This window comes from Pseudophryne corroboree, chromosome 5 (genome assembly GCF_028390025.1).
Source record: "Pseudophryne corroboree isolate aPseCor3 chromosome 5, aPseCor3.hap2, whole genome shotgun sequence".
Lineage (NCBI taxonomy): Eukaryota > Metazoa > Chordata > Amphibia > Anura > Myobatrachidae > Pseudophryne > Pseudophryne corroboree.
This window is the reverse complement of record NC_086448.1, coordinates 511,651,446-511,666,327: the sequence shown is the minus strand read 5'-3', so window position 1 is coordinate 511,666,327 and position 14,882 is coordinate 511,651,446. Positions and strand designations below refer to the sequence as shown.

Sequence of the window (14,882 nt, the reverse complement as noted above, 5' to 3'; positions counted from 1 at the left end):
ATTGAGCTTCCCTGCCGTCTCCGCACCACAGTTCAGGTTACGCGGTTACACAGTTCAGGTTCAGTGGAGATGGCGAACCTGAACTCCATGGAGAAGCGGAAAGCAGAGCTTTCCGGAATCGCACTCACCATACAAAGATATGGTGATGCGATTCAGGCACAGAGCGGGGGTACCGAGACTTCTCCACGGTAACCCGCTCTGTGAATTGCAGTAGGCAGAGAAAAGCCCTGTTTAACGCAAAACATGGCTTTTCACTGCTACATGATTAGACCTCTATGGGGCAGATGTATTAAGCCTGAAGAAGTGATAAAGCAGTGATAAGTGCACCAGCCCGTCAGCTCCTAACTGTCATTTTTTAAACCTGTAATGATTGGCTGGTGCGCTATCACCTTCCACTTATCACTGCGTTATCACTTCTCTAAGCTTAATACATCTGCCCCTATGAGCCTAATTCAGACCTGATTGCAGCAGCAAATGTGTTCTCTAAGGGAGGGAGGGGGGGGGGGGTATATATAAAATGTGCAGAGAGAGTTAGATTTGTGTTGGTTATATTGTGTCTGTGCAGGGTAAATACTGGCTGCTTTATTTTTACACTGCAATTTAGATTTCAGTTTAAACACACCCCACCCAAATCTAACTCTCTCTGCACATGTTATTTTTGCCCCACCTGCAGTGCACAATTTTTCTGCTGTGATCAGGTCTGCATTAGGCCTTATAGTGGAAACCCACACCACTGTCTCTGATAATAGTTCTACTGCACTGTCAGTTTGAGAAGAAACTAGTGTATAATTTGTAATCACATGATCCAACTGAATATACATTTGTAACACTTTCTTGTCAATATTGTAACCTATAGGTGATTATACTGTAAGAAAAGATATTATACTCATAAGACTGGATATTGAGAAATAGAATATCTTGCAATACCAAAAACTATACTAATTACCAAACAGAATAAGAACATTGTGATTTTAAAATATTCTCTATTTACACTAAAATATTTTTTTTTCTTTTCATCACGTTATTCTATTTCTGTAACCTGCTTATACTTCGCTTTGTATAACTCTAATATAGGGTAATATATGAAACACCATGTGGAATAGATATTAAAATAAGCATGTTTCATATGGATATTGATACCTTCTAAATCATTTTAATCTAGAACAAATAAAATTAAATTTGAAATAAAGAAAAGTGCAGTGTTACTTTGTGGAAGATAATGAGTGCACCCCTATCCAAACTGATTCCTTTTCTTTTTTCCTTTGGTCATTATATACATGTGTTGTGTGGACGGAGGACTATTCTTTAAATGTGTGTAATTAATCTTGGGGCTAGTTGCATGGAGGTAGGCTTTGCATCCTCACTTGGTGCCCAGCTGTCCAGGAGGTGAATAGTACCTATAACAAGCAGGGTTCTAACATCCCAGGATCCAGACAAGTAGCAACTGCCCTTATAATAATATCAGCAGCAGGTGGTGAAATCTGGATAGAGACAGTCTGACAACTGTACTCATTCTGTTGGGCAGTACTCATTTTTAGGGATAGTTCAACGCAATGAGAACTTTGTACTTACTGTCCCTGGTATACCAGTTTTCACGCTGCAGGGCTCATGAAGAGTGGAACTATAGGGGGTCATTCTGACCCAATCGCGCGCTGCAGTTTATCGCAGTGATAGGGTCAGAACTGCGCATGCACCGGCGCCATCAGGCCGCTACGATCGCCTCTGCCTGATTGACTGGTGGGGCCTGATCGAGCAGGGGGCGGGCAGCAGCGGCTGTGCGATGCCTTTGCACTTCTTGGGGAGGGGGGCGGCACTGACATGCGGGGCGGGATAGCCCTGTGCTGGGCGTCCCCCTGCATGTCAGTGTGAATGATTGTAGCTGTGCTAAATTTAGCACAGCTACGATCATCTTGGAATGACCCCTATATACACAGAACAGTGTTGTGTATGACATCACCAATGTAGTGGTGTTTCATCAGGACAGTGGTGTTTTCATAAGGTCATAGTGGTGTTTCATCAGGACAGCTTAAAATCGGGACTGTCCTGGGGAATTCGGAGCAGTTGGGAAGTATTCTTATTGTATTTAGCAAGGCACATGAGTAAAGGCAATACCCTGTGAGTTGCACAGGGTATTGCGGCCCGTTTATCAAACAATATTTGTGTCTATGTGCCCCGAAAACACTGTTTTGGGGGGTTAGCTGCAAATATTAAGCATCCCTGGAATGTATGAAGGAGGGATTGCAACGAGTATCTCCGATACTTGCTGTGATCCCTCCATTGCCGCCCACAGCTGCATCCCCATAGGTTTCTATGGGAAATGCAATCATACCCTCCCAACATTTTACACATGAAAACCGGTACAAATTAAGAAAGGGGGCGTGGTCATGGGTAAAAGGAGTGTGGCAACGCCCCATTTCCTATACTTTCAATGTTAATTTGTAGAGTCAAAAATCGGTACAAGGCCCTTTTTGGTAGGTACAGACCATAAAAACAAGGTACTGTACCTGCCAAAAAGGCATGGACAAAAAGTCTATGTGGACAAAGGCTTGACATATGAAGGTCAACACTGGAAACGATTGACAGGTTCAAAAGGTCAACAAATTCATATGGTCAACATGAAAGTGGTCGACACACATATGGTCGACACCTGTTTTGTGGGTTTTTGCATGTTTTTGGACGTGTTCCTTCCTTGAGTATCCATGTCACAAATCATAACCTTTAGTAACCTTGTGGCGAGGAAAGTGAAACACCGTGCCTGAAATGATGGGACGCTTTCCTACAAATAGTGGTCCCAGATGAACAAATTATCCTCACTAACCCAAAAAATGTTGACTATTTTTGTGTTGATCATTGTCATGTCGATTTTTTGACCCTGTCAATCTTTTCCAGTGTCAACCTTTTGTCCATGTTGATCTCATGTCTGTCAACCATTATGGTGTCGACCTAATGACTGTAGACCCTCTATAGAACTTCTATACCACACCTGTTTTCTCCATGAGTAACATTTTAAATGGCTAACTTGGCAACTCATTATACATTTTATATATATATATATATATATACATATATGCTGTATATATATTATATACATATATATGTGTCTAAAAATGTGCTCTCCCAAAGTGACTTGCACTGTGGGAGAGCACACAGGAGCACACTGGAATCTGTGGTCCTTTTGGGGATATATACGAATCATTTTTTGAGCTTCTCCCTGAGTGGGGCTATTTTTCAGATTTTAATAAATTGACCCTCACGAATTAAGACAGAAGTCTTTCAAACTTTTAAAATTGTCATACAAACCTGTACTGGTAAATGGTCTAAGGACCTGAAGATTTATGTGATTGTCATTTTGGAGTATATAACTGTATTGATCACCCCTCTGAAGAAGTCCGTTAAGGACGAAACGCGTCATGGTGGAAGAGAGAATATATACCCTTCACTTTATCATCTGACACTCATCAATATTATGTGTTTGTGAAAGGGTCATCTCTTTTAGCAATATGTGCTTTTAATAAATTGTTATTATTTATTCATTGATGTGGTCAATTGTTTGGCTGGTTAAGCAAAGAAGTGATTATTAGCGCCATCTGATACATTGTTTTGGAGGTAGTTTGGTCGGGTCCTGGCTAACAGCAGGACCGTTTCAGAAGGCAGCAATTTTACAGCGCAGGATAAGGGTGTTCCTGGTTTTCATATATATATATATATATATATATATATATATATATTATATATATATGTAGAAATAGAATCTGAGTGCGCTATGTATGGTGGTACTGTTGATCACATCAAACCCAATTATTATAACCACAATTAGAAAACTCAGTGATGATAGGTTCAGTGATGATTATTGGCTTTTGTTCATAACAAAAGCCAATGATCATCACTGAACCTATCATCACTGAGTTTAGTTCAGATGTATGTCATAGTGTGAATTTTACCAGCTAATATTTGTGATTTTTTTTTATACGCTGTTAAGCATGTTTTATGTAATAAACTCTAAAGATTGAGTCTTTTAATTGTGGTTATAATAATTGGGTTTGATGTGTTCAACAGTACACCATACATAGCGCACTCAGATTTTATTTCTACATTTCTATTTTCAAACCTTGTCTAACAGAAGGTTTTTCTGAGTTGCAGCTCAGCTTACTTTTGTCACAGCGCAATAGGGTACCCTTTGTTTATTTATATATATATATATATATATATATATATATATACAATTATAGCTTTGCAATGAATTTAGCTACAAGTTATGTGATAAATGCTACACCAGCTCACAGTACCCATATTCTAATCACTGTATTATTTCTTTGTTTTAGGACTTATCACAATCAAAGAAGCTCATGAAATAGAGGCAAGACTTAATGAAGTGGAAAAACTCCTGAAGACTGTCATAAACATGCCTTGTAAAGTATGTACGCCCAATATAGCAGCTATGCAATACAAACCATTCATACAAATATTAAGGGGCTCATTTATCGACTTAATCCCTGCAAATATTTAGTATCACCTTAATGTATAACTAAGGGCCAACAGGAGATATCACTGATATCTGCTGCGATCCGTCCATTCCCACCAGCAGCCACAACTCTCATAGGTTTCTATGGGGGACGCAATGCTGCATGATTTACCAGCTTCTGGAATGGCGATAGCCCTATGTAACCTATTAGCTGGGAGAGGGTATAATTGCATATTGCAGGATGATTCTGGGTGCTAATATTGCGCCCATTTTGCATTGCAAATACGATTATAATAAATGGGCCTCTCTATAAGCAATAACATAAATATTTTTTTAATGTGTGATTATAATTATATTTCAATCCTTTTTATTTGCTAAAATGTAATTAACACTAAAATTGTATTTGTTTTATTTAAAGAAAAGTTATATATACATTGTTCAGTCTTACCCAGACTTTCCACTACAGCTCTCTTAAAAATTAGTTTAATTAGCTATGTTTTCCATCAGACATCTAGGGGTGAATTTACTAAAGCTTCTAAAACAGAGAATTACTGGTGTTGCCCATAGCAACCAATCAGATGCTGTCTATCATTTTCTAAAAGGCAATAGAGAAAAGATAGACAGCATCTGATTGGTTGCTAAGGGTAACATCACCAATTCTATGTTTTAGAAGCTTTAGTAAATGTACCCCCTATTCTAGTAGTACTGTATTAGGACAAAACAGTTAAAATGACAAAGCATTTCATGTCAGTTATGCATTAGTTGAGTTTAATGACAGTGCACCAGTGTGTAAGAATTTACAGATCCACAATCTGAATAGAGTATTTCTGTGACTTTGTAGACTAGCATGATCTGGCTTCTGATCTTAGGGTGGGTACACACTAGGCGATGTACTCTATGAGCGACTTCGCCTAGTGTGTTCCCTTCCCTGCTGGGGTGGTCGTCGCCTGTGCGTAAACACTGAGCGATATGCAAACGATATCGCTCAGTGACGTCACACCGTGGCCGACCCGTGCATACAGTTTTTGGATGATAGTCCAAATTGAGCTGCATGCATGGCCGACAGCGAGGGTCGTTAACGACCAGCGGGGCCGCACATCGCTCTTCGTTGGGCAGCGTACACATTAGTCGATATAGCAAACAACGTCGCTCAGGAAGGGCAAAATGAGTGACGTCGTTTTCTTTATTGCCAAGTGTGTACCCACCTTTAGGGTGGTGCAAGATTGTGAAGAATAATCCTCTTAAAAAACAGTTGAAAATGCCCACTCTCTTTAAAGGAAACACACACTTCACTACGGGTTCGGGTTACGTGGCCGGCGCACGGGATCCCGGCAATCAGCATACCGATGCTGGGATCTCAGCAGCAGAACGCCGGAAGGTGGGGGGGGGGGGGGGTGAGTGCAGCAAAGCTTGCCACAGGTTCTATTCCCACTCTATGGGTGTTCTGGGAATAGCCCCTGTTAGCTAGTATTGTGGCTGGTGGCATTGTCAGTCTTTGGGATCCTGGCGTCGGTATGCTGACAGCCGGGATCCCGTGCGCCGGCCACGTACCGCAGTTTTTCGTAAAGTGGTAATTGTCCCCAGACCCTTGTCCCTCGGCAGCATCTTATTGTCAGGATGCCCGACTGCTGAAAGTCACAGCTGCAGCCGCGGCACCCTAAACACAGCCCTCCCCAGCATGATACTGCCGGGGGTGCCAAAGTAAAGTGTGCCGCTGTGGCACCCCAGCAACACCCCCCCCACTCCCGAGGCATCGCATTGCGAGCTGCTGACACAAACTAGGCAGCTGCGGCCCCCCCATCTCTCCTCCTCCCGCGGCATGTGTGTGAGGGCCTGGGCTGCCCGGCTGCAGCCGCGGCTCCCGACACCCCCCACCTGCGGCATGGTGTGCGGCTGGACGGCTGAACTCTGCAACTGCGCCCCACCACCACCACCAGCGCATTTTGTGTGGCTGGCTGGACTTTTTTTTGAAACGGCTACGTGTGACTAGAGATGAGCGCCTGAAATTTTTCGGGTTTTGTGTTTTGGTTTTGGGTTCGGTTCCGCGGCCGTGTTTTGGGTTCGAACGCGTTTTGGCAAAACCTCACCGAATTATTTTTGTCGGATTCGGGTGTGTTTTGGATTCGGGTGTTTTTTTCCAAAAACACTAAAAAACAGCTTAAATCATAGAATTTGGGGGTCATTTTGATCCCAAAGTATTATTAACCTCAAAAACCATAATTTACACTCATTTTCAGTCTATTCTGAATACCTCACACCTCACAATATTATTTTTAGTCCTAAAATTTGCACCGAGGTCGCTGTGTGAGTAAGATAAGCGACCCTAGTGGCCGACACAAACACCGGGCCCATCTAGGAGTGGCACTGCAGTGTCACGCAGGATGTCCCTTCCAAAAAACCCTCCCCAAACAGCACATGACGCAAAGAAAAAAAGAGGCGCAATGAGGTAGCTGTGTGAGTAAGATTAGCGACCCTAGTGGCCGACACAAACACCGGGCCCATCTAGGAGTGGCACTGCAGTGTCACGCAGGATGGCCCTTCCAAAAAACCCTCCCCAAACAGCACATGACGCAAAGAAAAAAAGAGGCGCAATGAGGTAGCTGTGTGAGTAAGATTAGCGACCCTAGTGGCCGACACAAACACCGGGCCCATCTAGGAGTGGCACTGCAGTGTCACGCAGGATGGCCCTTCCAAAAAACCCTCCCCAAACAGCACATGACGCAAAGAAAAAAAGAGGCGCAATGAGGTAGCTGACTGTGTGAGTAAGATTAGCGACCCTAGTGGCCGACACAAACACCGGGCCCATCTAGGAGTGGCACTGCAGTGTCACGCAGGATGTCCCTTCCAAAAAACCCTCCCCAAACAGCACATGACGCAAAGAAAAAAAGAGGCGCAATGAGGTAGCTGTGTGAGTAAGATTAGCGACCCTAGTGGCCGACACAAACACCGGGCCCATCTAGGAGTGGCACTGCAGTGTCACGCAGGATGTCCCTTCCAAAAAACCCTCCCCAATCAGCACATGATGCAAAGAAAAAGAAAAGAAAAAAGAGGTGCAAGATGGAATTATCCTTGGGCCCTCCCACCCACCCTTATGTTGTATAAACAAAACAGGACATGCACACTTTAACCAACCCATCATTTCAGTGACAGGGTCTGCCACACGACTGTGACTGATATGACGGGTTGGTTTGGACCCCCCCCAAAAAAGAAGCAATTAATCTCTCCTTGCACAAACTGGCTCTACAGAGGCAAGATGTCCACCTCATCTTCACCCTCCGATATATCACCGTGTACATCCCCCTCCTCACAGATTATCAATTCGTCCCCACTGGAATCCACCATCTCAGCTCCCTGTGTACTTTGTGGAGGCAATTGCTGCTGGTCAATGTCTCCGCGGAGGAATTGATTATAATTCATTTTAATGAACATCATCTTCTCCACATTTTCTGGATGTAACCTCGTACGCCGATTGCTGACAAGGTGAGCGGCGGCACTAAACACTCTTTCGGAGTACACACTTGTGGGAGGGCAACTTAGGTAGAATAAAGCCAGTTTGTGCAAGGGCCTCCAAATTGCCTCTTTTTCCTGCCAGTATAAGTACGGACTGTGTGACGTGCCTACTTGGATGCGGTCACTCATATAATCCTCCACCATTCTATCAATGTTGAGAGAATCATATGCAGTGACAGTAGACGACATGTCCGTAATCGTTGGCAGGTCCTTCAGTCCGGACCAGATGTCAGCATCAGCAGTCGCTCCAGACTGCCCTGCATCACCGCCAGCGGGTGGGCTCGGAATTCTGAGCCTTTTCCTCGCACCCCCAGTTGCGGGAGAATGTGAAGGAGGAGATGTTGACAGGTCGCGTTCCGCTTGACTTGACAATTTTGTCACCAGCAGGTCTTTCAACCCCAGCAGACCTGTGTCTGCCGGAAAGAGAGATCCAAGGTAGGCTTTAAATCTAGGATCGAGCACGGTGGCCAAAATGTAGTGCTCTGATTTCAACAGATTGACCACCCGTGAATCCTTGTTAAGCGAATTAAGGGCTGCATCCACAAGTCCCACATGCCTAGCGGAATCGCTCCGTGTTAGCTCCTTCTTCAATGCCTCCAGCTTCTTCTGCAAAAGCCTGATGAGGGGAATGACCTGACTCAGGCTGGCAGTGTCTGAACTGACTTCACGTGTGGCAAGTTCAAAGGGCATCAGAACCTTGCACAACGTTGAAATCATTCTCCACTGCACTTGAGACAGGTGCATTCCATCTCCTATATCGTGCTCAATTGTATAGGCTTGAATGGCCTTTTGCTGCTCCTCCAACCTCTGAAGCATATAGAGGGTTGAATTCCACCTCGTTACCACTTCTTGCTTCAGATGATGGCAGGGCAGGTTCAGTAGTTTTTGGTGGTGCTCCAGTCTTCTGTACGTGGTGCCTGTACGCCGAAAGTGTCCCGCAATTTTTCTGGCCACCGACAGCATCTCTTGCACGCCCCTGTCGTTTTTTAAAAAATTCTGCACCACCAAATTCAAGGTATGTGCAAAACATGGGACGTGCTGGAATTTGCCCATATTTAATGCACACACAATATTGCTGGCGTTGTCCGATGCCACAAATCCACAGGAGAGTCCAATTGGGGTAAGCCGATGATCTTCCTCAGTTGCCGTAAGAGGTTTTCAGCTGTGTGCGTATTCTGGAAAGCGGTGATACAAAGCGTAGCCTGCCTAGGAAAGAGTTGGCGTTTGCGAGATGCTGCTACTGGTGCCGCCGCTGCTGTTCTTGCGGCGGGAGTCCATACATCTACCCAGTGGGCTGTCACAGTCATATAGTCCTGACCCTGCCCTGCTCCACTTGTCCACATGTCCGTGGTTAAGTGGACATTGGGTACAACTGCATTTTTTAGGACACTGGTGAGTCTTTTTCTGACGTCCGTGTACATTCTCGGTATCGCCTGCCTAGAGAAGTGGAACCTAGATGGTATTTGGTAACGGGGGCACACTGCCTCAATAAATTGTCTAGTTCCCTGTGAACTAACGGCGGATACCGGACGCACGTCTAACACCAACATAGTTGTCAAGGACTCAGTTATCCGCTTTGCAGTAGGATGACTGCTGTGATATTTCATCTTCCTCGCAAAGGACTGTTGAACAGTCAATTGCTTACTGGAAGTAGTACAAGTGGGCTTACGACTTCCCCTCTGGGATGACCATCGACTCCCAGCGGCAACAACAGCAGCGCCAGCAGCAGTAGGCGTTACACGCAAGGATGCATCGGAGGAATCCCAGGCAGGAGAGGACTCGTCAGACTTGCCAGTGACATGGCCTGCAGGACTATTGGCATTCCTGGGGAAGGAGGAAATTGACACTGAGGGAGTTGGTGGGGTGGTTTGCGTGAGCTTGGTTACAAGAGGAAGGGATTTACTGGTCAGTGGACTGCTTCCGCTGTCACCCAAAGTTTTTGAACTTGTCACTGACTTATTATGAATGCGCTGCAGGTGACGTATAAGGGAGGATGTTCCGAGGTGGTTAACGTCCTTACCCCTACTTATTACAGCTTGACAAAGGGAACACACGGCTTGACACCTGTTGTCCGCATTTCTGGTGAAATACCTCCACACCGAAGAGCTGATTTTTTTGGTATTTTCACCTGGCATGTCAACGGCCATATTCCTCCCACGGACAACAGGTGTCTCCCCGGGTGCCTGACTTAAACAAACCACCTCACCATCAGAATCCTTCTGGTCAATTTCCTCCCCAGCGCCAGCAACACCCATATCCTCCTCATCCTGGTGTACTTCAACACTGACATCTTCAATCTGACTATCAGGAACTGGACTGCGGGTGCTCCTTCCAGCACTTGCAGGGGGCATGCAAATAGTGGAAGGCGCATGCTCTTCACGTCCAGTGTTGGGAAGGTCAGGCATCGCAACCGACACAATTGGACTCTCCTTGTGGATTTGGGATTTCAAAGAACGCACAGTTCTTTGCGGTGCTTTTGCCAGCTTGAGTCTTTTCAGTTTTCTAGCGAGAGGCTGAGTGCTTCCATCCTCATGTGAAGCTGAACCACTAGCCATGAACATAGGCCAGGGCCTCAGCCGTTCCTTGCCACTCCGTGTGGTAAATGGCATATTGGCAAGTTTACGCTTCTCCTCCGACAATTTTATTTTAGGTTTTGGAGTCCTTTTTTTTCTGATATTTGGTGTTTTGGATTTGACATGCTCTGTACTATGACATTGGGCATCGGCCTTGGCAGACGACGTTGCTGGCATTTCATCGTCTCGGCCATGACTAGTGGCAGCAGCTTCAGCACGAGGTGGAAGTGGATCTTGATCTTTCCCTAATTTTGGAACCTCAACTTTTTTGTTCTCCATATTTTATAGGCAGAACTAAAAGGCACCTCAGGTAAACAATGGAGATGGATGGATTGGATACTAGTATACAATTATTGACGGACTGCCACGGTTAGGTGGTATAAAAAAACCACGGTTAGGTGGTATATATTGTAATGCAATTATGGATGGACGGACTGCCTGCCGAGTTCCGACACAGAGGTAGCCACAGCCGTGAACTACCGCACTGTACACTGGTTGATAAAGAGATAGTAGTATACTCGTAACAACTAGTATGACTGACTATGACGGTATAAAGAATGAAAAAAAAAACCACGGTTAGGTGGTATATATTATAATACAATTATGGATGGACGGACTGCCTGCCGACTGCCGACACAGAGGTAGCCACAGCCGTGAACTACCGCACTGTACACTGGTTGATAAAGAGATAGTAGTATACTCGTAACAACTAGTATGACACTATGACGGTATAAAGAATGAAAAAAAAACCACGGTTAGGTGGTATATATTATAATACAATTATGGATGGACGGACTGCCTGCCGACTGCCGACACAGAGGTAGCCACAGCCGTGAACTACCGCACTGTACACTGGTTGATAAAGAGATAGTAGTATACTCGTAACAACTAGTATGACACTATGACGGTATAAAGAATGAAAAAAAAACCACGGTTAGGTGGTATATATTATAATACAATTATGGATGGACGGACTGCCTGCCGAGTGCCGACACAGAGGTAGCCACAGCCGTGAACTACCGCACTGTACACTGGTTGATAAAGAGATAGTAGTATACTCGTAACAACTAGTATGACTGACTATGACGGTATAAAGAATGAAAAAAAACCCACGGTTAGGTGGTATATATTATAATACAATTATGGATGGACGGACTGCCTGCCGACTGCCGACACAGAGGTAGCCACAGCCGTGAACTACCGCACTGTACACTGGTTGATAAAGAGATAGTAGTATACTCGTAACAACTAGTATGACACTATGACGGTATAAAGAATGAAAAAAAAACCACGGTTAGGTGGTATATATTATAATACAATTATGGATGGACGGACTGCCTGCCGACTGCCGACACAGAGGTAGCCACAGCCGTGAACTACCGCACTGTACACTGGTTGATAAAGAGATAGTAGTATACTCGTAACAACTAGTATGACACTATGACGGTATAAAGAATGAAAAAAAAACCACGGTTAGGTGGTATATATTATAATAATACAATTATGGATGGACGGACTGCCTGCCGACTGCCGACACAGAGGTAGCCACAGCCGTGAACTACCGCACTGTACACTGGTTGATAAAGAGATAGTAGTATACTCGTAACAACTAGTATGACTATGACGACGGTATAAAGAAAGAAAAAAAAATACCACGGTTAGGTGGTATATATTATAATACAATTATGGATGGACGGACTGCCTGCCGACTGCCGACACAGAGGTAGCCACAGCCGTGAACTACCGCACTGTACACTGGTTGATAAAGAGATAGTAGTATACTCGTAACAACTAGTATGACACTATGACGGTATAAAGAATGAAAAAAAAACCACGGTTAGGTGGTATATATTATAATACAATTATGGATGGACGGACTGCCTGCCGAGTGCCGACACAGAGGTAGCCACAGCCGTGAACTACCGCACTGTACACTGGTTGATAAAGAGATAGTAGTATACTCGTAACAACTAGTATGACTGACTATGACGGTATAAAGAATGAAAAAAAAACCACGGTTAGGTGGTATATATTATAATACAATTATGGATGGACGGACTGCCTGCCGACTGCCGACACAGAGGTAGCCACAGCCGTGAACTACCGCACTGTACACTGGTTGATAAAGAGATAGTAGTATACTCGTAACAACTAGTATGACACTATGACGGTATAAAGAATGAAAAAAAAACCACGGTTAGGTGGTATATATTATAATACAATTATGGATGGACGGACTGCCTGCCGACTGCCGACACAGAGGTAGCCACAGCCGTGAACTACCGCACTGTACACTGGTTGATAAAGAGATAGTAGTATACTCGTAACAACTAGTATGACACTATGACGGTATAAAGAATGAAAAAAAAACCACGGTTAGGTGGTATATATTATAATAATACAATTATGGATGGACGGACTGCCTGCCGACTGCCGACACAGAGGTAGCCACAGCCGTGAACTACCGCACTGTACACTGGTTGATAAAGAGATAGTAGTATACTCGTAACAACTAGTATGACTATGACGACGGTATAAAGAAAGAAAAAAAAATACCACGGTTAGGTGGTATATAATTATACAATTATGGATGGACGGACTGCCTGCCGAGTGCCGACTGCCGACACAGAGGTAGCCACAGCCGTGAACTACCGCACTGTACTGTGTCTGCTGCTAATATAGACTGGTTGATAAAGAGATAGTATACAACAATATACTACTATACTGGTGGTCAGGCACTGGTCACCACTAGTCACACTGGCAGTGGCACTCCTGCAGCAAAAGTGTGCACTGTTTAATTTTAAATTAATATAATATTATATACTCCTGGCTCCTGCTATAACAACCTGCAGTGCTCCCCAGTCTCCCCCACAATTATTATAAGCTTTTATACATTGATGTGCAGCACACTGGGCTGAGCTGAGTGCACACAGACTGAGTCACACTGTGTGACTGCTGTGTATCGTTTTTTTCAGGCAGAGAACGGATATAGCAGAGAACGGATATATTAAATAAAAGTTAACTTAACAACAACTGCACTGGTCACTGTGGTAAACTCTGTCTGCACAATCTCTCTCTCTCTCTCTCTCTTCTAATCTATTCTAATGGAGAGGACGCCAGCCACGTCCTCTCCCTATCAATCTCAATGCACGTGTGAAAATGGCGGCGACGCGCGGCTCCTTATATAGAATCCGAGTCTCGCGAGAATCCGACAGCGTCATGATGACGTTCGGGCGCGCTCGGGTTAACCGAGCAAGGCGGGAAGATCCGAGTCGCTCGGACCCGTGAAAAAAAAAGTGAAGTTCGTGCGGGTTCGGATTCAAAGAAACCGAACCCGCTCATCTCTACGTGTGACGTCACGCAGCCACCCCATAAACAGTCCGAACATGTTTGACTTTATGTGGGACAATACTGTTCCTTAATTTAAAACTTAGATGTGGCTCAGGCGTTGCCTATAGAGAAACTGCGAGAGAGATGTATATATTTTTTAACATTTGTAAAAAACGTTTTTCAATCATTGGAACATCGCAACCGACACCACAGTAACACTGGGACTATGGGACTGGGACTGCGTTTCTGACTGGTCAGATTGTTTGCGACCAGGTCAGATAATCACAGCCTGGTGTGGTCACATGCCAAACAAGTGGTTAAGTAAATCTTGCATTTAATTCACATCTGTATCTTTATATCCATTTGACATCTCTCATCAGTTTTCTATTAAAGTCTAAGGGGTCTATCTAATTTTCAAAAATATGGCATTTCTCCAGCATTTCAGCTGGAGAAAACTGTACTTGTGTTTTCTCTCTATTTAGATACAGTATATGAAACATGCCTTTTCATTTCTCATGTCACATTCCTGCAGAGCACTTTGGATATAATGGGGACTATGAAGTAATGGTATTTAAATACCTGTACATAAGAGAGTGAAGTTTCTCTCATCATTTTTGAGAAACATAATGGATGGATGGCATTAGTGTCTAATTACCTATAGAAATGGAAAAAATGAGGGAAGAGGCGTCCTCCTTCTTCTGTCTCTGCTACCCAGTTTGCTTCCATCACCGCTGCTTACCTCGCAGCTCCTGCTTCCCTGCCAGCTCCCTCTTCTGCCTGCACCCCCTGGCTGCTTCTCCGATCAGCGTTGGGCTGACATTACCAACGCTGATTGCCACATGTGCAAACCATCTTTTGCAAGGGCTTTCCCGACACTTAAATATGGAAAAAAAAATAAAAAGGGGTTTACACATGGGACCCCTTTCAGTGCGTGGTCTGGGTTTTGCGTTTTATTATTTCGCCAAGTACGTGGATTACAAGGAGAAGACGACAGATCTACACAGGAT

General features: G+C 44.4%; 1 protein-coding gene across 1 annotated transcript in view; it reads left to right on the top strand.

Annotated features, from left to right (window-relative positions):
- Nucleotides 1–14,882, top strand: part of PXDC1 (PX domain containing 1) — a 119,822-nt gene that overhangs the window by 40,654 nt on the left and 64,286 nt on the right. The window contains exon 2 of the mRNA XM_063923070.1: nucleotides 4,323–4,414. Within this exon, the coding sequence (XP_063779140.1) occupies nucleotides 4,323–4,414 (92 nt within the window). The remainder of the gene's footprint in view (nucleotides 1–4,322; nucleotides 4,415–14,882) is intronic.